This window comes from Python bivittatus, unplaced genomic scaffold (assembly GCF_059951505.1).
Source record: "Python bivittatus isolate LINGU-HERP-01145 unplaced genomic scaffold, Pbiv_v1 ctg000840_np1212, whole genome shotgun sequence".
Classification (NCBI taxonomy): domain Eukaryota; kingdom Metazoa; phylum Chordata; class Lepidosauria; order Squamata; family Pythonidae; genus Python; species Python bivittatus.
In genome coordinates this window covers 10213003-10239942 of record NW_028277113.1, presented here as the reverse complement: position 1 = coordinate 10239942, position 26940 = coordinate 10213003, and the positions used below count along the sequence as shown (strand labels likewise).

Here is a 26940-nt window from a genome sequence, read left to right as displayed (position 1 = left end):
TTTTGTTTATTTTTAAATGACCAACCACAAAGCCAAAATAAGTCAAGTCTAGAATTACAGATGACTTGAGCACCAAATTATACAGGACTACAGCAATACATCCCACCAACTGGCAGTTTTCATGAAGCAGCAGCATTTTGCAATGCTCCTCTTGTCATTTTCCCAAACAATAAAACACAGGTTTTCCCTTTCAGATTGGATGTTAAGTCTTTCTTGAGTCAAGCTCAACTCCTAGTGACTTCATGGACACCCCCTCTGTTATTTCCTTGGCAAGAAGTTAGTGGTTTACCAATGCCTTCTTCCAGGATGTTTTTCAACTTCGCAATGCAATCTAGAGCCCTGGAATTTCCTAGTGGTTTGCCATCCAAGTACTAAACCAGTCCAATCCTGCTTAGTTTATTCAAAACCAGTCAAGGTCTGCTACCTGCTGTGACCAGCACTATTACACAGGGAGCCACTGCAGTGCTTCTGTAGCCTGTTTTCTATGGGAGGGATTTCTTATCACACCACCTCCTCTTCCCATTTGCTCTCAGATTTCATTTCCATATAAAATCAGGCATTCCCCCATCCCCAAAAGGTTGTTCATTTTATTGTTCATCAAGTTTTTAATGTCTGGGTCCCTGGTTGTATGTGTTGCTTGCAAACTGATTTTCATTCTGCCTCTCCCCTTCTAATCTAGTTTGTAACTAGCAGACTAAGCTGCCCAGAGTCATTGAGTCAGGTGGCATACAAGTTTAATGATTATTATTTCTATGGAAGACGTATTCCTTCTTTTATTTTTGTGGATGGGAGATGAACAGATTTTTATTAATTCATAACCCAGTCTGCCAGAGCCAAACCTGCATGAGCTCAATGGGTACTGAACTATTGGCTAACTTCAGAACAGCAAGGGTGAACACCAGCTGAGGTTGGGTTTTCTTTGCAAGTTCCAGAGTTGCAAAATACAGAAATCCCCATGACTATGAATATAAGCACAGGGTAAAGATAAGTGTTTTGAATTTATTTAAATGTGTTTTGCAAATGTTTGGGAAATGGAAAGTTGACGGTCTAGAAAATCTCAAAGGTACAGGTGAATCTTCATGTATCATACAATTTTCCATACAGAAATATTTTTAGTGTAGATATTGTAGAAAACAGCATGAATTCCGCATTGGAAGATTGCACATACAGTAATACTACATTACCCTTTCCCTATTTGATGATTCTAGAAATGTTTAATTATCTCATCCCCAACCAGAAATTGTAACATTCACAAGGCAGGGTTGTAGCATTCACAAGTTCCTGGTCCATTACCAGATGCTTTTTCCCTAAAAGTCACAAATACCCAGAACTAGTTTTATAAAAAGTATAACTTTATTTTAAGTATACATTTTCAATGACCTTTGCAATGGTTTGGTTGCACTATACCTGGACGTTTGTTTTAAATTGCTCAACTTCTTTGCTACCTTTATCAGAGGCTCCTTCTTGCAAAACGTTCATAGTCATGGGGATTTCTGTCTTTTGCAAATCTGGAACATGCAAAGAAAACCCAGCCTCAGCTGGTGTTCACCCTTGCTGTTCTCAAGTTGGCCAATAGTTCAGTACGCATTGAGCTCATGCAGGTTTGGCTCTGGCGGAGTGGGTTATGAATTAATAAAAATCTGTTCATCTCCCATCCACAAAAATAAAAGGAGGAATAGAAGCTTTTGATAGTAAGGCTGCAATAGCTTTATTGCATGCCTTACTATCAAAAGAGTGTCGATTAATGGACATATAAAACAAGGCCTTCTCTACAGATTCAACTGATTCTCCTCCTGGGAATGTTAGTAATGTGATGCTTTGCTTTAAAAGGGCAGCCAAAACAGTTCTATTCTGCCTGGTTTTAAAAAACTAATTTAGTAGCATTGTCTGGTTTTTTCATTTTCTTTTAACTGGCTGATTGACATGCATTATTATTGCCAATTATTCATCTGTTTGAGGGGCCTGATAAACAGAAACAGGGTACATACATGGTTTCAACAGACGCAAATAATTTTATTGAGAAAAAAAGTAAGTGCATCTAGTAAACAGCCAGTTCTGCTTGAGTTCTAAGAACCTGAGTGGTGCTTTGCTTTAACTTTTAGAATTCTCAGCTGTCATAGCTGCAATCACATGCTTAAGAGTTTACAGAAAAACAAATTCTTCAAAAAGTTCTAAAAGCAGGAAATAACATTATGCATATAGACCTATAATGCATTCATATTGTTTATATGTTAGCTTCCACATACACTTGGAAGGCTATCTCAAGATTTTTATGTTTAGTCTTAAAAAAGTTGAATAGAAAAACACTGTGTAGTTAAAGTGATGTATTTTTGAAAGCAGCAATTTTCATGTTCTTGAGTCAGGAAGCATTAGGCTCTATATAGAAAGATATCTTCACCAGTAGACATCTTGATAGACAAAAGAATTGGGCATAGCTTTTGTAACCCATTCATTCTTTGGAGAGAGATGGGGAGGGGACTGGAATGCAATCTAAAATGGAAAGCTAGTGGGGGAGAGAGGAACATCCTACTCATTTCCCTGGTCCCTTCCCTCCTGCCCATACAGTTAACCTCACTGGGAAAATTATTTATTTGTTGTAATAAATTTATATGGGTGCCCAAATCATATATTGTGACCCTGATCAGCTAACATAGGATTAAAAACTGGAAACAAGGCTAACAAGATAAAAACATCACAAAAGAAAACAATGTAACTGAACTCAACTCATGATCAATTCCATTTCAAATCACTACAGATGGACTCATCCAACACCCTGGCCTGATGTCCGGGGAACAGCCAGGTCTTCAAGGCCTTATGGAAGACCAGCAGGGTTGGGGCCATCCGAATCTCAGGGGGTATGTTTCAGAGGCAGGTATGACTCACCAAACACACTTTTGGAGTAAAAGTGGCTTGGGAAAGAATAGGCAATATTAACCAGGAATGAAGCAAAGGAAGAAAAAAGAATTAAGCATCCGCTCTTCTGCACCTGTCTGGATTTTCCACATATGGCAGTGTAGATATGCCATGCTAATCCATAGTGTAGTGTGGTATGGATGAATAGGAACAGCCTTCTGTGAAGCATGGACTCATCCACTTATATCTGCCCTCTGATTAAGTGTTCAGATGCTTCCGTTGCCAGCCTTCCTTAATCATATCTTGCCATATCATCTAAACTTTGAATTTTAGTTAATACTAGTTGATTTTAGATAAGACAGCTTCACTATAGTTTAAAGTTAGTGTGTTTGAAACCAACCAAAGTTCAGCTAACAGTTAGCAATCTATACACCATGACAAGCCATTGTTAGGCCTAGATGGAAATGAATATATTTCCTAATATTTTCTAGTTATATAGTAGGCAGATAAAAGATGCAAAATGCAAGAGCCTTAAACTCACTGATTTGTTCATGTTTTCATATTCTACTTTACATATTACATATTCTACATAACACATATTGTCCAACAACACCTCACTTGCAGTGAGAATATTTCAAGTTCACAGGCTACCAGAGACAGTCTTCTATAAGGAATTCTATATTTTGTGAAGACAGCTTTCATCAGTTGGAGTTTATTTTGCTCAGATGCTTGTGGGTTTATTCTGTAACAATCATCTTAAAAAAAAAAAAGATCCACTATCTTTGTTTTCTTTGCAATGCAGCAGTAACATTCTCTGGAGTTTCTCACTTCCTGATTAAGAACCATTTACGTTTTCAAAGTTGGACTTTCACTATTTCCATGATGTCACTTCCTGCTAGAGGGATATGATGTTACTAAGACCCTTTGACTTACTTTGTAAATCAGGGGATGGAGAATTCATGACATTTAATCATAACCTTTCTCTAAGATGCTCAATATGTTTTATATACCTGCTCTCCCTTTTTCTCACAACCATGTTGGGAAATAGCAAGTAAGCAAAGTTCTCCCAGTTAGGTTCACAGCCGAAATAAGATCACAGCTGAAGACTCCCATTCACAACCAACTCTCCACACAGACTGTATCCTTGCAAAGAATATCTCAGTGGTACAGAAATAAGATACTTATTCCTGACATAATCCAAAACTATTTTGTTCAGTGTAAACATTCCACTGTTTGTTTTTTTCAACTTGGTAAATTGTGGCCCCAATGGAGTTTGGCATATTACGTGCCTTGTCCTGAAGGAGGTTGCTGAAGAAGCTCCACCACTGATTCCCATCACTAGCTTGAAAGACTGGAGAATATAATGATGCTAGAACAGCAGAGGTTTTATCACAGATCCAGTTATGAAGACCATACCAGCTTAAAACTGTTCCATTTTGGAAACATCAGTAGGAAATGACATATGAGACAAGCTATCCAATTTCAGTTGTTCTTTAAAATCGAAGTGGGCAGTTCTGGTCAAAATCTAGTGCAGCGCCATGTCTTCAAAATCTACATGCTCAGACTGGATTTATACAGGTTTATCAAGCTTCTTGATGGTATGAGATTTTTAATCAACACTCTTGCTGTAATTAAAAAGAAGCAAAAGCCAGCAGCTATAATTTCTTTGGATGCTGAGAAAGCCTTTGATATGGCTTCCTGAAAGTTTCTGAGGATAATTTTGACAATTTGGGTTTCCCTGAAGTGTTATATTTTGGATTTGTCTGTATCATTTATTTAACTCTTAAATTACAAATGATTATTGCATGCCTTCTTTTTATTTTTATTTTTTTGCTGCCTTCAAGTCAGTCTTGACTCCTGGCAACTGCCTGGACTAGTCCCTGCAGTTTTATTAGCAAGTTTTTTGGAAGTGGTTGGCCACTGTCTTCTTCCTAAGGTTAAGAGAGAGTGATTGGCTCAAGGTCACCCGTCTGGCTTTGTGCCTAAGGCAGGACTAGAAGTCATGGTCTCCCAGTTTCTAGCCCAGTGCCTTAACCAATACACCAAACTGGCTCTCACCCTCTCCTTAGTTAAACTTATGTCTAACTCAGAATATGCCAGTGATGTTCTGTTAATCCTTCTGTGCGTGTACCCCTTTGAGAATCTGATGAAACTTATGGATCCCATTTGCACTCTACTATGGTTATCAAAATTTTAAAAAATAATAAATATGTAATATAGTAATTTATGTGAAATTAAAGTTGTAGTTTTTTTCCCATCCAAGTTCACAGACCCCCTGAAATCTATTCACATACCTGTAAAGGGTCAGTAGACTACAGATTAAGAATTCCTCCTTTAGAACAATTTGCATAATTTAAAATTCTCAAAACAGTAATGGAATTACAGTGAGGGGCCAAAGAGTAAGATTTTACTAAATAGTGATAATATTATTTATTTTAGAGATATATCAGATTAGGAATAATCTCATTTCTCTAAAAAAAATAGTTTGGGAATCTGGTTATCATAATAATATTTAAAAGGAAAAGAAGTGGGGCTTTAAATTATATTTTACCACTTTATCTTAGCATTTTTAATTTTTTTTTATTATTTAATCAATTTATGTGGCCACCCATCTCATGGACATGGCTCTGGGTGGCTCACAATATGAAAATGAAAATAAGTAAAAAAAAAAAAAAATACACACACACACAAATAAATAAAACACATAGCAGCTGGAAAACTCATCAACACAACCAGGAGACAAATATAACAGTTTACATGAAGTTTTTTTCAGGTGGTAAATTTGAACTTACCTCATTTTGATGCAAATGAAGGATCTAGACAGATAGTCTAGAATTAATTTGTATATTTGGGGGTAAATTTACAGAGTATTTGAGTACATGTGATTAACTCCAAGGTTGATTTACACTTTGAGAAAATTACCCGTTTATTTTATCACATTACTTTCAATGGGAATTGAAAAAAAATCTTTGTCAAAGACATCCTGAAGAGATTTTCATTGTGCAAATTTCATTTTCACTGTGCAAATTACAATTACAAGGAAGGGGGGTTTAGCTTTCTACTTTTTCAGGCTTGTCTCTGGGGATTCATTCTAGTTTTAGCTCCTGACTAGATTAAGGAACTTCAGAACTCAGTTTCTCATTGGGTCAATTTGAGAGTTATTATTTAAGCCCATTTTTATGGGATAATTCCTGCTTAGCATCAAAACATGTGGGGGAGGTTTGGGTAAATTGGGCTGTTCATAACATTATTACTCTGGATCAATTCAGTTCTAAAACAGCTCTTTTAAAAAGTTTTTCAAGGATTTTTTTTTTGCAGAAAGATGATTAAATTGGTATTAATTATTTGTGTGATCTATGTAATAATTAGCATGAACATTCCTCCTGAAAAACAATGGAAAGTCACTTTAAATAATATGCAATTAATTTCCTATTATCTTAAAATGAGATACACCAACAAAAATATGTTTTGTGTATAATGGACACCTTAGATAAGGTTTGGTTGCAATCATTGTGCTGCTTACGGTCAAGTCATGTAACTTAAGTGCATTAAGTTACATGACTTGACCTTTTCCTACCACTGTCATCTTTGGGGCTGAATTAACAGAATTGTTAGCATGACTGTGAACTCACTGATGTCTTTTAGTAGCGAATGATGTTCTTGGCTATACATTCAGAATTTTTAAGTTATCAAGACAACAAGAATTGTGAATATCATAGGCACGGGGGTTGCCTAAAATAATTATAATATTTCATAATATAATGATTTTTTAAAGGGAATCTGATATAAAAAAAGAGTCTTGGAAGCAAATAATTAAGAAAAGTACTCATGGAACAACTAACATTGGAAATAGTGTCTTGGCTAAAATTGAAAAATATTTGTAGACTAACTTTTTCATTTGCCACTGGAGAAAAGGAAGAAAATATTAACAGTTGTTGTTTTAGATAAACTACCTGGATGCTTACACCAAATAGTGAGAAAATCTCCTATTAAATTCAATTCCACCCCTACTTCCACCCTGGATGGACACATGACTGAACAGCCACATGTACTGGGGCGGGGGGATGTCTGTGCGTTTATATGTAAAAGCCGTTCCATGAAAAATAATAATATCTCCAGGAATTCAAGAGAACTAAAGCTTAGCTCTACACATCCCAAGGAAGTCATTCTGAAAAAAACCATTTAATCACTGAGACAATTTATTATTTAACAAAAGCATTTTGGGAGAGGGGAGAGACTGAAATGTATGAGGTTATGAGGAGAAATAGTAACAAGAAGTTACTTAAATCAGAAGTTCCTGATTTAATCCTTCCATCTAGCAAATGAAAACACTAATTTCCATTCCCAAATGGGCATAAAAAACAGGCTTCTGTGATGTGAACACCTCCTACCGTAAAATGAATCCCTAGTAAAATCAAAACAAGACGCTGCCCCTACATCTTTAGATCTAAAATAGTAATAATAACAAAAAATCCTTTGAGAAATAAAATGCTTATATTATTTTATTTCATGTATTTCTTAATTCAATTTCAAGGTCACTTGATTCCACAGCAAATTTCAGTGACTTACAATTTAAAATTTTTAAAGAAAACAACATGTATCAAAGAAAAAGAATACAGCTGACTAGAAGACAGAACTCCAAACCCCAAAGGGCTCAGTGTCCATCTTGGCCCAAGGCCTGGGTGAACAGCTTGGTTTTTAACTATTATAGAAAGTCAAAAGGGTGGGAGCAATTTAAAGAATAAATAGATGAAAGTAGGGGAATGGAAATAATCTAGTCCTTGTTTCTTAAAAGAAAAACTGTTGTAATAGTAAACTGTGAAGAAGGTGAGACACTTTTCTCATCGTTTACCCATAGAGAAATTCTCTATTTTCAGAGCCCCATCTGCTTCAGATAAGCAAACTGATTACCTGTAGATCCCCATGAGATATATCCATCACCCTAACATGGAGATTTTTTGCTAAATGTGTAAGAAATATTTCACTTTGCTGAATGAAAACATGCTGACAGCATATTTGTCCATTCAGTGAGAACTGAATGAGAACTGCTAATATTAACAACCCCAAAGATGATTTGCTGAGCATGAGTTTCAGAATGATGGTAGCAGAGACTATAATATACTACTGTTAAATGTGTAGAGTTTGAAAATATTATTATATGTTTTATGTATATTTTCTTTTAAATCCTGATACTCCAAAATGTAGAAACTAAAAAGAAAAAAGACAAGAAATCTAAACAAGCAACATCACTGACTACAACTGAACAGACCCTGGAAAGCATGAAAATTTTAGGAAATTTGCACAAGCAAAGGAAGATACTGTATTTTAAGCCACCTTGAGTACTGTCTGTACTGTGACAGGCTGCAAAATCATTTGGAAGCCATAAATATTGCCCTTCTCTCCCACATCCTCCCTCCCAGTCACAGAACAAACAGGCTGTGAAACAAAAAACGTTTCATTTATCACCTAGATTTTAGCCAGCTGCTCTACAAATGGATGGCTCAAGAGATAGATAGCATATTCCCACATAGGCACCAATGATGCTCTTCAAGAAGTAACAAAAACTGAAGTCAACCCTACCAGGAACAATTCTGGTCTTCTGAACACCCCTAGCTATAACTCACCATCATGCCATCTCAAGCATAAATCCATAAGATCCATGCAAAATTTATTTTAGTTAACTTTAGTCCCCTCCCAAATGTTGTGAAAAGAAATATTTTGAAAGAATGTGCTTTAAAATTAAAAAAACCCCTGGTATTTCTTCCACTTAGAATCTTCAACTGCACAAAGACTTATTTTAATTTGAACAAACAGGACAGAACATTTGTTCTTTCAACAGGGAGCTCAAAAACTGACAAAAACTGAACATCAAATGAAAAGACTGTTCAATTCTTCAATTCCATAATTTTGGAAGGCTATGATTAAAAAACAAATCAGTCTACAACTTAACTAACAATTTTACAATGCCTGAAATTTTAAAATGCTCTAATACTTGAAGACTCTGTAAATTTATTTAGAAATGAATAGTCCTTAACATCAGATTTGTTATATAATAATATGGGCAGAGAGACTAAAAAATGTGAGTATGGAGGAAAAACAGAATAGGACTAGTAAAGAAGAACCAGAATGGAATAGCAAAGGAAGTACACCACCAGACCTCCTCAATACCACCACAATCAGTTGGTTTTCTAAGAGCAGAAGTGAAGTGCCCCAGCTGTGGCTCTCTGTGAGACATGAATATGCCCTTCTTTAGCTCTGTTGCCCTACTCAACATTATACTATTTGAAAATTATAAGCCAGGATCATTCTGAGACAAGAGTCCTAGAAGATGAGCATGAAGGCCTGGAAGGTTTTTGCTAATTTTCAAGAAATGAAATTACTTTAGCCAGTAATTCCTAAAGACTGCTATAAAACAAATTATACACTGATGGAGAGGTTATTTTATCCTGACTCTCCGAAAGGAAAAACTCAGGAACTAAAAGGAATAGTAAAGAGCTAACCTTCCCCTGCTATAACTGAATGAGCCAAGGCAAAGAGACTTACTACTTGAGGTCTTTCTCAAGTTTGAGAAGAGTGACTATCCGCTGTATCTCTGAGGGAGTAGGTGTTCTGTTCCTGCTGCCACTGAGTTACAACACACAAACGGTGACTTGTATAGGCACATGAGAGACCAACACCTTTAAGGGATGGTAATTTTTACTATTTCATTCTCTGTAACTAAATATTTTGGGGGATTAATAATGTACAGCCTGCTTGTTACTTACTTCAGGGTGTTGTTTGTTTTTTAATTAAAATTAAAATACAGTAGGGCAAAAAAGTATTTAGTCAGCCACCAATTGTGCAAGTTCTCCCACTTAAAAAGATGAGAGAGGCCTGTAATTTTCATCATAGGTATACCTCAACTATGAGAGACAAAATGGGGGAAAAAATCCAGAAAATCACATTGTCTGATTTTTAAAGAATTTATTTGCAAATCATGGTGGAAAATAAGTATTTGGTCACCTACAAACAAGCAAGAGGTCTGGCTCTCACAGACCTGTAACTACTTCTTTAAGAGGCTCCTCTGTCCTCCACTCGTTACCTGTAGTAATGGCACCTGTTTGACCTTGTTATCAGTATAAAAGACACCTGTCCACAACCTCAAACAGTCACACTCCAAATTCCACTATGGCCAAGACCAAAGAGCTGGTGAAGGACACCAGAAACAAAATTGTAGACCTGCACCAGGCTGGGAAGACTGAATCTGCAATAGGCAAGCAGCTTGGTGTGAAGAAATCAACTGTAGGAGCAATAATTAGAAAGTGGAAGACATACAAGACCACTGATAATCTCCCTCGATCTGGGGCTCCATGCAAGATCTCACCCCATGGGGTCAAAATGATCACAAGAACGGTGAGCAAAAAACCCAGAACCATATGGGGGGACCTAGTGAATGACCTGCAGAGAGCTGGGACCAAAGTAACAAAGGCTACCATCAGTAACACACTACGACGCCAGGGACTCAAATCCTGCAGTGCCAAACGTGTCCCCCTGCTTAAGCCAGTACATGTCCGGGCCTGTCTGAAGTTTGCTAGAGAGCATTTGGATGATCCAGAAGAGGATTGGGAGAATGTCATATGGTCAGATGAAACCAAAGTAGAATGTTTTGGTCTAAACTCAACTTGTCGTGTTTGGAGGAGAGAGAATGCTGAGTTGCATCCAAAGAACACCATACCTACTGTGAAGCATGGGGGTGGAAACATCATGCTTTGGGGCTGTTTTTCTGCAAAGGGACCAGGACGACTGATCCGTGTAAAGGAAAGAATGAATGGGGCCATGTATCGTGAGATTTTGAGTGAACACCTCCTTCCATCAGCAAGGGCATTGAAGATGAAACGTGGCTGGGTCTTTCAGCATGACAATGATCCCAAACACACCGCCCGGGCAACGAAGGAGTGGCTTCGTAAGAAGCATTTCAAGGTCCTGGAGTGGCCTAGCCAGTCTCCAGATCTCAACCCCATGGAAAACCTTTGGAGGGAGTTGAAAGTCCGTGTTGCCCAGCGACAGCCCCAAAACATCACTGCTCTAGAGGAGATCTGCATGGAGGAATGGGCCAAAATACCAGCAACAGTGTGTGAAAACCTTGTGAAGACTTACAGAAAACGTTTGACCTCTGTCATTGCCAACAAAGGATATATAACAAAGTATTGAGATGAACTTTTGATATTGACCAAATACTTATTTTCCACCATGATTTGCAAATAAATTCTTTAAAAATCAGACAATGTGATTTTCTGGATTTTTTTCCCCATTTTGTCTCTCATAGTTGAGGTATACCTATGATGAAAATTACAGGCCTCTCTCATCTTTTTAAGTGGGAGAACGTGCACAATTGGTGGCTGACTAAATACTTTTTTGCCCCACTGTACATCTCAGCTAACAGCAGAAGTTACACAACTTGGAAAACATGCTTATACTGTTTTGTCCAAATACTACCAGTTTTTGTTCTCTTGATGGATTTTTGGATTACCTGTCAGCTTTTAGCAGCAAATTAGATGGCAGCTCCACAAGTAGGTTATGTTGCACATCCAGGACTTCCACATGAGTTCGTTCAATCCTCTCTGGTAGCCTTGCCAACTGATTGTGTCCAGCAAGTAATTTTCGCAAGCTGATATTGCAAAATAACCTTAAAACAGATATACAAAAAGCAGTAAAACATGCAACACCAATTCAAGCAAGTCTACTTCAAAGAGGCTGAGAAAAACCTCAATAGCATTCTGCAAATGAGATAGGGTCCAGAAGTAGCTAATCCAGTCACTGTGAGAATGAATTTATTCACTAAAATAAATAGGTGGAATCAATGTACTTTTCCACACAGTGGAGAAATTTTTAAAATGCAAATATCCCCCAGATATTTTCTAAAGAGGATTAAGTGGTCATCCGTGTTTTCTCAGGAAATCACACTGAACTTTCAACAGTATCCTGAAATCAAAAGTATATTTTGCCAGGCTATACAAGCATAATTAGTGCCATGTACTCAGATCTACTAAAGTTGTGTCATGAATTCTATACTAGCTGATTCTAATAAGGCAGGAGAAATGATACAATTGATTTTTTTCAGTTATTTCAGAGGGGGAAAACCTTATGGTGCTTGTTTCTTGATTCAAATTAACCACAGGTTGTCATCACATCCAAACTGGATCTGTACTGAATTTAAACCAGCCTTTCCAAACTTGGTGATTTCCAGATGTGTTGGACTACAACTCCTAGCACCCCCACACAAGAGTTCAGCACATCTGGAGAGCACCAGGCAGAAAAAGTCTTAAATGATGCCATTATCACAAACCACACTTGGCTGTTAATTTGCTATAATAAAAACAAAGATTTATTTGCCCCAGTTGAAGATATTTCAAAACATTTCATAATAATATCAGGAAAAAGATGGAGAACATGCAGATCCAGGGCATGATTTATTGATATGAACTGAATTAGCCCATCATTTTATTGATATGCACTGAAAAACACATGCATATTCCTAAAAAAGTGTGAACATAGCAAATAAGTATTTGAACATCTGAAGTGTTTCAGATCATTCCGAACTTAGATATAAGCATACACCAAATAAAATGATTTCTCTGAGGAGGAAGGGAAGCAAAAGTGTGCTGTTTTATATGAGACAGTATTAGGTCATGTGGCTACTGCAAAACCAATGAAATAAACTTATACCTAGGAAAAGAAAGCCGCAATGAAACTGGCATTTAAGTTGTTAAGCTCCAATTTCTACTTGGGAGATGGAGATATTATTCTTTTCTGCCACCTGCCTTGTCTTTCCTGCAACTGTATATTTTAATCAGAAGATGTTCATCCTGCACCGCTGACCTTTTTTCACTCAATTTTACAAGTTACTCAGCACTGCAGAAGCCTTCTCTACTCCTTTAAATGCTGAATGCAAAAAATGGGGCCGCAAAGATTTATACTACTTTTTTGGGCTCATTTCTCTCCTGCCAATTAAATCCATCCTTCATCATTAAGTACAAACTACCACTTATCCAGATTTTTCTGCCAAAGACATCAATGAAAAGGCTGAATTTTCCTCAGTGGGTATCATCGGATAATCTACATGAGAGCCAATACTGCCTGTTATTCTCTCAGGACAAAGATTGGTTGCACTATGTAGTTCTTTTTAACAAGTAAATAATCTAAGTTTCACTGCTAAAAATGGCCCAAATGAAGACATTTGCTAATTTGTCTCTTCTCAATTTTTTTGAGGGGGTGTGTGTGTGTGAAATTTTATAAAAAGATAAACTCCTACATGCTTTCCTTCCACTGCGTTACTAGGTAGCATCTGAACTGAAACCTCCTGTTTCCAAATGCTTGACCCTTCTTTCTTATTTATTAGCAGTATTATTAATAATACAAAGTCAAGTCATGGATGGCTTCCGCCAGACAACGTTCAAAATTAAGACTGTTGTGAGAAGCAGGAAGGAAGACTATCACATAATTTATTACAGGTGGGGATGTACTGAATTTAACCTTGCAAGGCAGAGACTGAAATAAATGATCATGATACAACCCAAGAAGTTTGATTTGTCTCCTATATCCCTGCATGTTACATTGAGTAATTGCCAAAGGACTTCAGCTCAGTAGCAAAGCATCAACTCTGCATGCAGAAGAGCCGAGATTTAATTTGTGAATTAAAAGGATACGGTAGCAGCAGGCGGTGGAAAAGACATCTGCCTGGAACACTGGAAACCTAACAGAATACATTCATAGGCTCTTGCAATCTACACTCTACAAAGTTTAAAACAATATTAGGCCTACAGAAATTAAATACAAGGTTTCTGAAGTTGTATCTATTTTTAAGTATCTTCGTGAGCTAATCACTTTGGAACAGAATCTACTGGGCAGTGACCAGCTGGCTTTATTGCAATTTTCTGCTCCCAAACTCTTCATCTCATTGTCCATTTGTTAAACACAACTACAGATTATTTTCTGAAGCAGAAACTCTGATTCTGCCATCCCAGTCTGGATTCCTCTATTGACACCTTTTGAGTCCTGGCATGTCTATGAAAAGAATTGCAATAGGTTTTTCAGATGCTGAGAAAAAACTATTGCAATATTTAAAAGGTGAAGACCTGAGGTTTGGGAAAGATGGATGACCTTTTTTAGAACTTCTGCCTGGAAACCTGGAAGATTGCTTTGTTTATGTCTGCATAAAGAAAAAGGTTGTGGTTCAATGACACTCCAGGAAGAAAACATGAAACAAAAGAAGAAACAAAACCACACATACACATTTCTGTCACTAAACAAGCCAGACACTGACTCAGTGCAAATAATTTCATACTGTGCATCCTGTTTCTGGTTGTTTTAAAGGTGTCTGTAGGACTCACCGAGCAGGAAGTTCACGTATGTGATTGTGGCCCAGATCCAGTACTTCTAACTTTCGGCTATCACAAACCCACTCTGGAAGGCTCTCCAGGTGGTTTCTGCACAAAAAGAAGTCAAATGAAAAATGATGTCAGTGCTATTAGGGGATATTAACACACTTTTAGCACACATGGTTTAACATATAAAAAAATGTTGGACGTCTTGTCAGCAACAGTACGTAGCATTAGGCGGCTTGGACTGACTGCAGCTACATGGAGAATGCTTACAAAATGGCAAACACAGATTATCATGCAGTATACTGAATCACCCTTAAAATATAATCACCATCAGGTTGACCTAATCAGGTATTAGTGTAATCCAGACACCAATGTGGGGACAGAACCCAACAGTGATCAACAGTAATCTTGAGCACTGCAGAGACACGGTATGTTTGCAAGTAGCAACAGAACACGGTATGTGCCTCTTCAGGTGACGAAGGTGACAACAAACATATTTCACAATAGTATCTCCAACTATATTGTTGTTGCTGTTGTTGTTATATTTTTATTCTGCCTTTTAAAATATATTTTGGTCAACTCAAGGCAGCGAAGATACCTAATCCTCCTGCCTCCTGTTTCCCCACAACAACAACCTGGTGAGGCGGGGTAGACTGAGAGAGAGTGACGGGCCCAAAGTCACCCAGCTGGCTTTCATGCCTAAGGGAGGCCTAAAATTCACACTATGAAAATAGCAACGACAACAATATATAATACTCATTACTGCACAGCCATGCACCTTTTCTGCCATTACTTAACAGCTACAATACATAGCATTAGGCAGTGGGGATTGACTGGAGCTACAGGCAGAATGCTTACAAAATGGCAAACACAGATTACCAAGCAGTGTACTGAATAACCCTTAAAATCTTGAATCTGGAACTAATCAACCTAACCACATAATATTATGTGTTAACCCACAAAAATCATCCATAGGACTTCAAGAATGAGTGCCAATTTACATGGAGGAGGAATCTTTAGTGAAGAGATATATGAAGTGAAACATTCCAAAGCCAAACTAACGGATAAAACATTGTGTGCAATATGGACACATTCACATTTTCTCATTCAGTAGCTATTTAAAAAATCTCTTATTCCCACTTGTTCTCTTGTTTCAGTCAGAAGCAGACATAAAATTCACTGAGGTTCAGAAAGTAGTAGTAAGCCACAGGAACATAATGTAGGCTTAGAAACATCCCAGGCTCATTTTAGGTAGGCTGAGGAAGCAGCTGTATATATGTCACATGTTGACATCTCTCCCTATTACAGGTAGTTCTTGAGTTACACTGGCATTGGGACCGGAATTTCCACCACTAAGCGATGCAGTTGTAAAGTGCGATGTCATGTGACCGCATCACTTAGCAACATCAGTCCTGGCAGCTGTCGTTAACCAAATCCCACCAGTCATTAGCCACAGTCCCACCCCGATCCAAGCCACTCCTGGCTTGGTCCCTCCCAGTCCTGAGCCTTGGTAAGGTAAGGGACTGCCTCCTCTTCAACTACCACCATCCTCCTACCTTGCCCCCCCATCTCTGCCCTTTTGGTTGCCTTGCACTCCGCTGCTCTGCCAGCCTTGCTGCCCTGCGCTCGCTGACCCTGCTGGCCCTGCCGGCCTTGCTGGCCGCAGCTGACCTCCACTGTCTTCTTCCTGCCACTGCTGACGAGGTGCACCCAGCCTGGCCCTTCATGAGGCAACTACTGGCCATGCCAGGCCTTCTTCTTGAGGCCGCACCCACCCCTTGTCCAAATCCTGTGCGGCCTTCTTGCGAGAGTTTGGAAGGCAGGTGTGAAAGAAGGCCCCAGCTGCACCAGTGCAAAAGAAGGACCTTTCTAGCCGGGTCCTTCTTTCACGAAAGAAGGCCCTGGTGTGAATGGAGGCCCTGGCTGGGGTGTGAGAGAGGCCCCAGTGGCACCAGCACAAAAGGCGTCACAAAGAAGGCCCTGGCCAGTACAGTAGTGGTGCGCAGTGCGGCAGCGGCAAGCAGGACTGGTGTGGGGGCAGCTGGCAGCAGCAGGTAGGCGGATGGCCAAAAGGTGGTCATAAATGCAGGTGGGCCCAGGTGGACCCAAATTTTGTTCATGAGATGGCAGGGGCACTGCAATGGACAGAACTCTGAGGACCGGTTGTAAATCCCTTTGTTCAGTGCCATCGTAATTTCAAACCGTCGCTGAATGGATGAACGTTAAGCAAGGACTACCTGTGTCCAACTATCAGACCTGGGAGATGGGGGAGTGAGGTTCTTCTTTCACCTAATAAGCTCTTACATCAAAGATTAGCAGGGGAGGGTTTGCAATATCCCTAAATGGAACCAATAAAACTCCAGAACTAAATACAACACAATTTAGAAAAATTGGCAATTTCATATGAAATTACACAACTTGCATCTCCCATGGCTTCAAGCATTTACTTTTGATGCCTATAGCCTGAAAAGACTGCTGTGCCCTGTACTATTTTAGCAGAAGGCATCTGCAAAAGCTTCTGTTTCTGGTAGTGGATCCTCCCCCCCCCCCAAGATACCCAAAACTTCCTCTGAAAGAAAAATTGCTAGACTAAGTGAAGAAGATTAGTAATCATATCTACTCTCCTTCTTAACCTTGGGGCTTTAACCCTGAGGTCCAAATTATTAAGATAGTTTCTACTCTGAACAGTAAGAAGAAAATCTATTATTTATGAGGTAATATGGATATTGCATGCAAAGCTGTGGTGTTTGCTTAGCAGCTCAACAAATTAGAAGTAAAAGCATTACAGAAAAGAGGATTCAATGTGTTGATATTAACTATGTTACAAGTCACTCCTCAAGTTTATGCAGGAACATTTGTGATGATCACTGTTTCTAAGCAAATAAATATGACTGACCAAATAAGTAACACACAATATTGAACTATGGGACAGGGGTCCCCAAGCAAACTCATGCAACCTCTTCAATCAAAGAAATCTCTTTATTAGTCTTAAAGTGTTCCAGTCTCTTCTCAATGCTTTCAGTAATACCACATTCAAAACCAGTATCTTTCAAAGATATTATGCTTACCTAGAAACATCCATGTAAGTTAGATAATTTGGAACTGGATACACATCAAGGTGAACAAGTTCTGGAAAAGAAAGACAAATAATATATTGCAAAGATAAATCTAATATTAAACTACTAAAAATACACCACCTCATATTGCCCAGGTTCATTGAAACAATATACAAATCATAGCATGGATGACCAAATGATGTCCACCAGGTCACGGCAGAAGCAACCGAACAGTTAAACAACAAATAGTGAATCCAGTAAAAAATAAAGAACATTTTAATAAGACTCTAAAGAGATTTACTGACATAGACGGGATTCTCTCCTATTTGCCCTTAGCTTATATAAGATATAGCTGTGTTGTAAAGAAAGGTGTTCATCCTTTATTTTGTCAACTATAGTTTGTTTTCACTACTGTAATCCATACAGTGTTTTTTGAGAGTCCATGAAATATTTTTCTCCCCAATAGCTCAATGATCTATTTCCCATCAGTAAGGAAAACTGTGTTATGGTTTTATCACTTCACAATGCAGGTGAGGTCTGGTATAGCAAAGATAGAAAGAAAACCTTTTCACACATAAAATTAGCTTCAGTAAGTTTAATCAGGGTGAGGACACCAAAACACCTTTGGCTAAATTTTAAAAAGCTTTCTTTTTGAAGTCAAATCTTGGGCAAGAACAAGCAATCCTTCTCCTAGTGGTCACTAGGCAGAAATATTGGGCGGAGGGGGGGCACTGCAGACAGGCAGAAAGAAAATAGGGTGGTATTCTGATGTTATGTAGCCCTTGATTTTCAGCTAACTCCTTCTCTGAACATATAGCTCTCTATGCTTTGCAAGTGTGTGTTTTCTTTGTGAAATGGAGGCACATTCAATCATACAACTCCATTTGCAGCGTCTGCTTCTGCGATACTACCCAGGCACAAATCCATCTCCTTGGTGAGAATTAGTCCTCTGGATAAATCAATGATCTCTCACTTGATTATTTCCCCAAGGCCATCCTCTAAAAAAGAATCTACTGTACATTACAATATACTGTGTTTTACTTCTAGACATGCAATCTATTGAAATGTCCTCTTGACCCCATGTTAAGCCTTTACCATGACTAGTAGCTGCAACAATTTTTATACGCTAATCTATAATTATATTCCACAGCTGCAGCTCATCCATTCATCGAGATACCATAAAAGTGATTATTTCAAAAAGCTTGATTTTTGCTACTACTCATTTTGCAATCTGCCCCACCACTCAATTGCATGTTATGCATATGAAGATGCATGCAGGTGGTCTTAAATCAGGGGTTTTTAAAAAGAATCAGTCAGGGGAAGATAGGCAATGAATCAATCACAACATAGGTCATGAAACTAGGACTCACCCCTAGACTGATACTTAGGGAAGTGGAAGATGGCAGGAGAAATGAGAACTATTGCTGCCCAGCTCAGCTGCCTATTTCAGCCAAAGAGGCCTTCAAGATTTGACTGAGGTCTTTCCCCCCACCCACTAGTAGCAATATTATGCAAAACAGAAGTGTGTGTAATTTATACAAGCAGTGGAGAAACTGTTTTTATTTTCAGGATATAACATGTTCAGCCCAATCTTCAATTCAAAGTAAATTTAGTGTCTTTTCCAGCTGCAGTCTTTTTAGCAAAAAAAGAAAGGAATTGAAATTTTATTCAAAAGACAAGCATGTAACATTGTTCTGAATCAGCTTCTCAGCACCGTCACTCATAAGTACAGTGACCATATGCCCTTTATTATAAAGGACAGTCTTTTATTTATTTTTCAAAAACTCACTTTTGTCCTTTATTTTGGTCATTTAACTTTTACTGTATAAATGGGACCACCTAATGCATAGTCTTTCACATTCATGTGAAAAATACGGAAACTGAATTATCTTTTTAAAATAAATTTACATATACTATTTGATTTTAGATATTTTTATTAGAATATCCTTTTTTGTAAAGTGTTTCTTGGTTTTGCTGTTGAATTTTCCTTTGTAAAGCAAAATTATAAACATAAACAATTAATTTTTTTTATCCTTATGAACTCCTTCAGACTTTCCCCTTTTTCAGGTTTGTCCTTTATTTTTCCCAAGAAAATATAGTCACTGTACTCATAAGCCAAGTCAGCTACTGACTTGCTCCCAATCATTCTGAATATCAGAGATAAATTGTCAACAATGGAACAGTGGCTAACAGTGGAGATTCCAAGATGAATCTGAGGTCAACCTGGACTAAAGGATGATGATGCACGGGACAAAGGGTACAGAGAACTAGTTTTCTGTTAACAGGGAGATAAAAGGAAGATAAAACATTGAGGCTGTTTCAAATCAACTCAAAGTGTAGAAATCCAGAAGTTCCCCCTTGGCTTCTGCTGAGCGATAGGGGCCTCTTATCAGAGTATACTGCCAGCTTGAGAAAGATCTCTGTACATGTTGCTAAGCTTCTCCATGGGAAAAAGTATTGTGGAGATAGATGCTGGTTTAGTGGCTACTTGCAGCAGAGGCAGATTCTACTTCTCCTTCCCCTTTCAAAGAAGCAGAATTGACTGATGAAAAAAAACAGATTACTTTCAGAAAGGGGAAAAAGAGAACAAGAAAGTGGAAATGGAGAGCCTGAGAAAACATCCCATAAAGGGTCTAGCAACATGAACCTATAGTATTAATATAAATGAAACTTCCTCTAATGAGGAAGAAGCGATAGTGTTTTCTCTCAACTTAAGTGAGCCAAATCTTTGGATTAGAATAATGTTCTTCTATGGAATGTTATGAAATCCACACAACTTTCCAGGCCAGTCACTCAATTTTATCTCACAAAGAATATTTTTATTTATACGTGAGACACTCTGGGAGGTTTAAAATTTGCATTTAAATTCCAAGGATCATTATTCATTTCCACCTTACAAGACTCTAAACAGCATTTCCACCCTACAAGCCTCCAAAATTCTGCTGCTAAATGTTTTATGTAAAGCCAGATTGTTAAGAACTGGATTCATCCATAACTTAATATAGCACACAAGTCCAGTGCAGGAAGAAAAGGCTAGGAATATCAATTCTTATTTGAACTATCTTCAAAGTGAACATACCATTTGAAGTGGCATAGAGAGCTTTAAGCAAATATCCACTGATTTTGAGGGTTACCAGCTGGTTTCTTTCACAGTGTAGTATTTCAACATTATTGAAGATGGTTGCATCTAGCTCCCCTAGTTTATTATCTCGAAGATCAAGCTGGGTCACATGATGTAGGAAGTCACTCTCATCTCCAGTCAACCGTCTAATCACATTTAACCTAGCACAGAAATGGGGGGGGGGGGGGGAGAGAGCTGGGATCAGTTATATTGAACTTATTTTTTTAGGAGGCTGGAAAACAAAATTTGGGTTTTGATTTATCAGTTCCATAGTGTCCTTAGCCAAAAAAGATAAACTCCCGTTTTTCTCGTTATGCTTCCATTTTTCTGAAAAGTTTGCATTGATTTATGAGAATTCCTCCTTATTCCATATTCAATACCCACTTAGTTTTAATAATGTACAAGTCAGATGCCCCCCCCCAATTATCCACTGTCATTGTTTATCGTTGCTCACTTTAATGTTCCAAGGCAAATTCACTCTTGCTCATTTCACTGGGGCATAAATTAGCTGGCTGCCTTTTTTGTGTTGATCATTTTTGCCATAATAATTTTTAAAGACTATAGTAAAGTAATGGCTTTCTAACTTATCTTAACAATATGATGATGTATAGAATTAATATTTGGTAAACATTACTGACACTTGAAAACTCATTAACAAAGTTTTGATAATTCAATAGGGATTATCCATGTTCACAAAGGAATGCTGACACACATCAAATTTAGGAATTTCATTGGAAAATGCCAACGTGTACAGAATTTAAAATACCATTCTAAGTTCCTTTGGTGTAAAAGGTGGCATAGGGTGTAAAGAGAATGAATAACGTGAGGCTCTTCAACTATTCAGATTTTCCACCATTGCCAAAGCATTATGTGATTATATGTATATAGTGACAATACAGTGATCCAAATCTCACTGCTGAAAAAGTAAGACAGGTTTTGCCTCAAACCAGTTCATACTGAACCCCAAACAAACAAGCAAAGAGAACTTGGTGACTTTTTGCAGAAATAAAAGTGATCTACTGAAAGCCAGCAAACTGAAATTTCTCTGAATTTTAATTCTCAGTGCTAAGCTGACAAGATAGATTACTCTAAATTGCCTAATCAGAACACTGCTTTGAGATGCAAAGGAAGCTCTGAAAAACTGAAAAATTGTATAATATTAAAAAATATTGCATTATTGTTCCTTAAAATGCAGCACATGTCTTTTTCATGGAACCAATATCCAGTAGCAAAAAGGAATTAACTGTGCTTTAAGAAGCAGGTTATACCTACAACCAAAAATACAAATTGTAGCTCTTCAGCAAAAATTGCGGAAATAAAATGATGCAGTCCAATCTTACTTTTTGAGTTTTGAGCAAATTAATATAGCCCCAAATTACATAATTATTTCAAGTTCAACACTGTCCTCAAATGTTGTATGCAGCCTCTCAAAATTGAATTAGAATAATACAATGGATTTGAGATCTTACACAAATATGGATAGGGGAGAACTTTCTGGACTGTTATCCATGTCCTGAAAAGTTTGCCAAGTTCTGAGCTGCTGTTTCTCTACAGTTTCCACACAAGACATTTAGAAGCTAATAAGGAGCTATGTAATAGTTATGTTTTAACAATAATATGAAATAATATTTTAACAACAAGCTACATTAGCCTTCCCTTTCCTCATCTTTTCCAAAGTTTTCAACAACCTTTCCAATCATTCCTAGCCAGAGGACAGAATGGGTAGGCTAAAGGACTTTCTAAACCCATTTGGAAATCAAAGATTGAGAAAAGTTAAGGCATTCCATAGCTTTGGCTAATGATGAGAGTTCCCACAGAACCAATTCATCATGAGCAATCTGTCGTCAAAAGAAAAGAACCCCGGTGAATTAATATCCAACAGAAGAAGTTGGTAGCATTTGAGTGAGAAAACTAAATATTTCTGGTTGATTAATACATTTTTCAATTGAAATTACAGGCCATTTAATAACAGCAAGCAATTATCTTGCCACAAAGCTATGAATTGTTGTGGCAGAAGTCAGCTGAAAACTTCACCATTTGAATAAAGAAACAAGGTAATTGGCAAGGAATACCCTGGTTGGAAAGTTTAGTCATAAATTTTAAGAGTAGATGTTAATCACAGCTGGTATCTTGAAAACAGTCTTTTTTAAAGGATAAATCCATTGTGGCTTGTCATCATCAAAACAGCCATTTAACATTGATGCAATCCCTTTTCTCAGATGATACATACCTTAGATCTATATGCTTTATGTGCGGCATTCTCCTTAGTATTGGCAAGCTAAGCATCTCCATACAATTTCCAGACATACAGAGTTTGTCCATGGCAGTCAGTTTCTCCAGGACTTCAGGAACGTCACTGAATTCATTGAAAGAGAGGCCCAAATAACTAAGCTGATGCATCCTTTCCAATTCAGCTGGAAGGCTCTGGAGGAAGTTCCCATCCAACAAGAAGGTCTGTAAACTTTTCATAAGAAGAAGAAATCACTTATGAAAACTTTATGTCACTAATAACCATTTATGTCATTACCCAGATTGCTTTTAAATATCAGGCTCAGCACCGTCTAAATCAAGGGTTTCAAACTTGCAGAATGCAGAACATATGCAGTCCTCCAATACATTTGCTGCAGCCTCCATACATGTTTGTTCTGCTGAGCCGCCCTTCTTCCAACAGTCAGCATCACTTACTCATTTGCTTTCAGAGCCTCTCCCCTCTAAGAAAGCTCAAAAACTTTCTGATGGAAAGGACAGACAGGTAGGCAGAGAAGAGAACATGAACATGATGGCAGACAAGCACTGCCCCTTTTCTTCTCTCTGGATCTGCCTTCCCCCAGCCCTGTAGCAGAAATCACTAGAATAGAGAACGTCTGGCCAGGAGGGAGGGAGGGAGAAGGCAGTTGCAGGGCCACCATATTTTGCTACTCTTGTTCTGGCACTGCAGCTGCTGCACTTGGCTGCTGGGAAGGGCAGAAACAGCAGCAGTTCTACCCAAAAGACAGGCCTTTCAGCCCGTTGCACAGACAAATGAGAGAAAGAGATTCGAAAAGGGAAGTACAGCAATTTTACTCTATAGAGGCCTTACTTTTGATTCACAATAGTTGTTGGAATTCTATCATAATGGGTTTTTAAGCTTTTCTATAATAAAGTTCCTGATCAGAAGTTCCTGGGTTCTTATGAGCCTGTTTAATTGGTTTCAGTCTAATATGAGTAAGTAATTTTTATAACAGCATATGGAAAGTCTACAGTTGTAGCCATGAGCTAATGAACTAGTCTACATGCAGTTTGAGATCTCTGATCTAGATGCTCAAAATTCTGTCACATCTTTGGTCCTGTAAATATCCATAAGTACCTCTGCATAAAGGATACTGTAGATCTTAGATGCATATGCATGTTTCTCATTCTAATCTGATATTATTTGTTGGATAAATACTGATTGGCACTGGCAAACAGGCCTATCTGCATAAAATAAGAAAGTGGACCTTAGTTATACTGGGTTTACGTGCAGGGCATTGTCTTTTCCTGTAAGGGGCATAACAATACTAATATCTAATGCAAGAAAGAATTTTTAAAATTTGTGTGTGGGGGGTGTTAATAAATCTCATTCAGCACTATCAGGAGTTCTATCTCCAACTTACATTAGCTATCTTGCAGCAAGATTGGGGAATTTAAAGCTGCAGGGCCACACATAACCCCTTGGAAAGAAAAGAATACGTAAGAGAAACCTTGTGAAGGATTACTAGTTTTAAAAGCAAAATAAAAGCTCCAGGAAGAAAACTGAAAAGCTTGGCCCTACCCATGTGTATGACAATGGCCCCATCCATTATGTGCCACTGCCCCAATACTAAGCCTGATTCCCAAGCACAAAAACGTTGTCTTCTCCAGCCTTATTATGAGTTTGGACAGATTGCAGAGTTGGAAGGAAAGTTGATCACCTCATTCAGCAGGATCCATTCCAGGTGCACCTGCTGCCCCTCAACTAAGCTCCCAATCAGTCTTCACATTCTCTCTACAGGTGGTTGTCTTTATGGGAGGAAGTGACATGGAGCCCACTATCCCTTCTGTAGGCATAGGTTATATCCTTTCTTCACAACCACACACTGTTTGACAACTCACTGAAGGAAGCTGGCATGCCTGAGATTCAGATAGCTTTTACCATCTTCAGTATATACCTACTTGTTCATATCTCCAACAGCTGCTGGTATACTTCTGAGTGCATTGCAGGACACATTGAGCTCAGTTAAGGTTGGAATGCTGCACACCGCCAAAGGGAAGTCTCCTAAATGATTGTTGGAAAGGTTTAAGCTCCTCAACTTATTGAATCTGGGAGAGAAAGGAAAAACCAGAAAAGGAATAACAAAATAATAAACTTAGTATCAAAGTAATACCATGTAATTTAGAATATCTTAATACAGTTAAAATAATCAGACAACCATTATTTTCCCCAGTACTAAACAAACTAGTAAAAGAAGTTAAGGTGACTTCCATTGTTGACTCTTAATTGATCTCTCATCAGTTATTGTTGAAAGCTGCAGATTTAAATGAAGAAAGGGGTGTGTGTGTGTACAGATGTTAATTTTGTACCATGTAAGGCAGCATGCAGCAGGAAAAAAGTGATCAAAATGTACAGTGCTCAAGGGTGCACCAAAAGTTGCAGAATTATCCCACTAGGAGCCTACAGCCTATGTAATTCTGCAAACACAGAATTTTTAGAATCAGTTATGTAGAAGCTTGTCTTGCACAGACATTCTTGGAGGTAAATACATGTTAAAGGATAGCAGCAGTAGTAGCACAGTTGCAAAACTGGGAAGAGGATCAAAGTTTGAAATTGTTTGCATTATCATTGTTATTATTATTGTTGTTGTTGTTGTTAAACTAAGATAGGAGACTTAAACCAATCCTTGCTGGGAACTCTTTGGCTCTTTGAAATCACTGAAGGAAAATATTCACAGCTTCCTTATCCCAGAACTGAAAAATTTTTTGAAGACAGGAAGTCTCTTTCTCTCGATGTTTAGCTTATAATCAACGAATCTTATAATTTCAGTCTTGTAAACAGTGTTGCCCTAGCCATTCAGCAATGCAAGCTGGGCCACCTCTAGCATGAGATTTCCATTAAAAGACAAATAGTTATTTATTATATTATGATGGATGCCATTTGGATTTGATATCTTGGACTGTTTTGGCACAGAGTAAAACACTGACCCACAAAAATCTTTTGCTAGAAGTATTGCACACACTTATGTGTTGGGGGGGGGAGAGAGAGAGATCTGCGGCAGAAAAAAATGAGACATTTTGCTAGTTTTTACACTGCCAAAATCATTTGTGGAATGTCATCATCGGAGAACCAGCTTTCTTTCCACTTTTTAAAAGATTTTATATCTGATCATGTGCAGTCAATTCTTATTACAGCCACATATTTCCTGGCTACATCTACCAGATTATTTACTAGCATGTTGTAATTTAATCTATTCTTTCCTTGTCCTGTTGTGTACATTCATGGCTATATTCAATGACTGCCCCCTCTCCCCTTCTCATAAATTCCTACTGCTAATTCAGTTACAGAACATATTGTCTAGTTCTTTTTTTCCCAAGCTTTCTTCTGCAACTATGGGACAAAAATCATATTTGATTTTTAAACAAAAATTCAAAGAGTTGTGGCTATTCTATGGTGCATTGGGTACCTCAAGCCCTGTTACATGATCAGCAGTATGACTGTGAACTTACACATTCCCTAGATTCCCTCACCCCAACAACTGCCTAGGTTAGGAATGTTAAATGAGTTAAACAATCTTTGACCAAAAAATGTACTGCCAGACTCATAAGAAACATACTGCAAGCTTCAGTAAAATGAGCATCTCATCATTAAGTCTTCAGTTAATAGCACTCATTAAAAAACAGTTTCTTAGCACTACAATGAGAAGTTTTTTTTTATACAGAGTGACTCCTTTTCTACAAGTTCATTTTATAAAGTTTTTAAAATCTCTCCTTGAAATCTACCGAAGGAAAAATAATCCTTTCAATCCTTCTCAAAAATTTGAGTACATTAAACTTGCCACAGCATTCTAAGAAGGACCTGATTTCAAGTAAAAGTGGAAAAGGGAGGAGGCTATGAAAAGATTACTCAAGAAAGCTAAGAGAATACCCAAGTTAGCCAGCCTGCTTATGTAGCCACATTACTCAGATTGCCTAAGAACAGGGATTGCGAGGTGTGTCTGCAGATAAATGACTCAATGAAATGGTTAAATGGCTCAACGTAAAGATCTGTGTAGGTTCAGATGGAGAGAGGAAGCGCTTCTCCTGACAAAGTTCACTGAAAGGTTTCCCTTCATTAAATCTCACATGATGATGGAATTAATATGCATCTCCATAGAAGCAACCATAGCATAGCATTGCAACTTTGAAAAATTGGCCATCTGAGGGCTCTCTCAAAGCTGGCACCATTCCTTCCCAACCTGACCCAGCTTCAGTCACAGAAACCTAGGGCAAACGTGAAGGGAACAGAGCTCAGTGCTAATATTTAGGAAAATCCTACAGGAGTAGGAAGATACCTCTC

General features: G+C 38.0%; 1 protein-coding gene across 1 annotated transcript in view; it reads right to left on the bottom strand.

The window, feature by feature from the left end:
• The window catches only part of PHLPP1 (PH domain and leucine rich repeat protein phosphatase 1), a 162464-nt gene that overhangs the window by 23842 nt on the left and 111682 nt on the right, over window positions 1-26940 (bottom strand). The window contains exons 5-10 of the mRNA XM_088130885.1: window positions 24564-24710; window positions 22624-22854; window positions 20352-20554; window positions 17285-17345; window positions 14223-14318; window positions 11363-11518 (exon numbers count right to left, since the gene is read on the bottom strand). Coding sequence (XP_087987011.1) covers window positions 11363-11518; window positions 14223-14318; window positions 17285-17345; window positions 20352-20554; window positions 22624-22854; window positions 24564-24710 — 894 coding nt within the window. The remainder of the gene's footprint in view (window positions 1-11362; window positions 11519-14222; window positions 14319-17284; window positions 17346-20351; window positions 20555-22623; window positions 22855-24563; window positions 24711-26940) is intronic.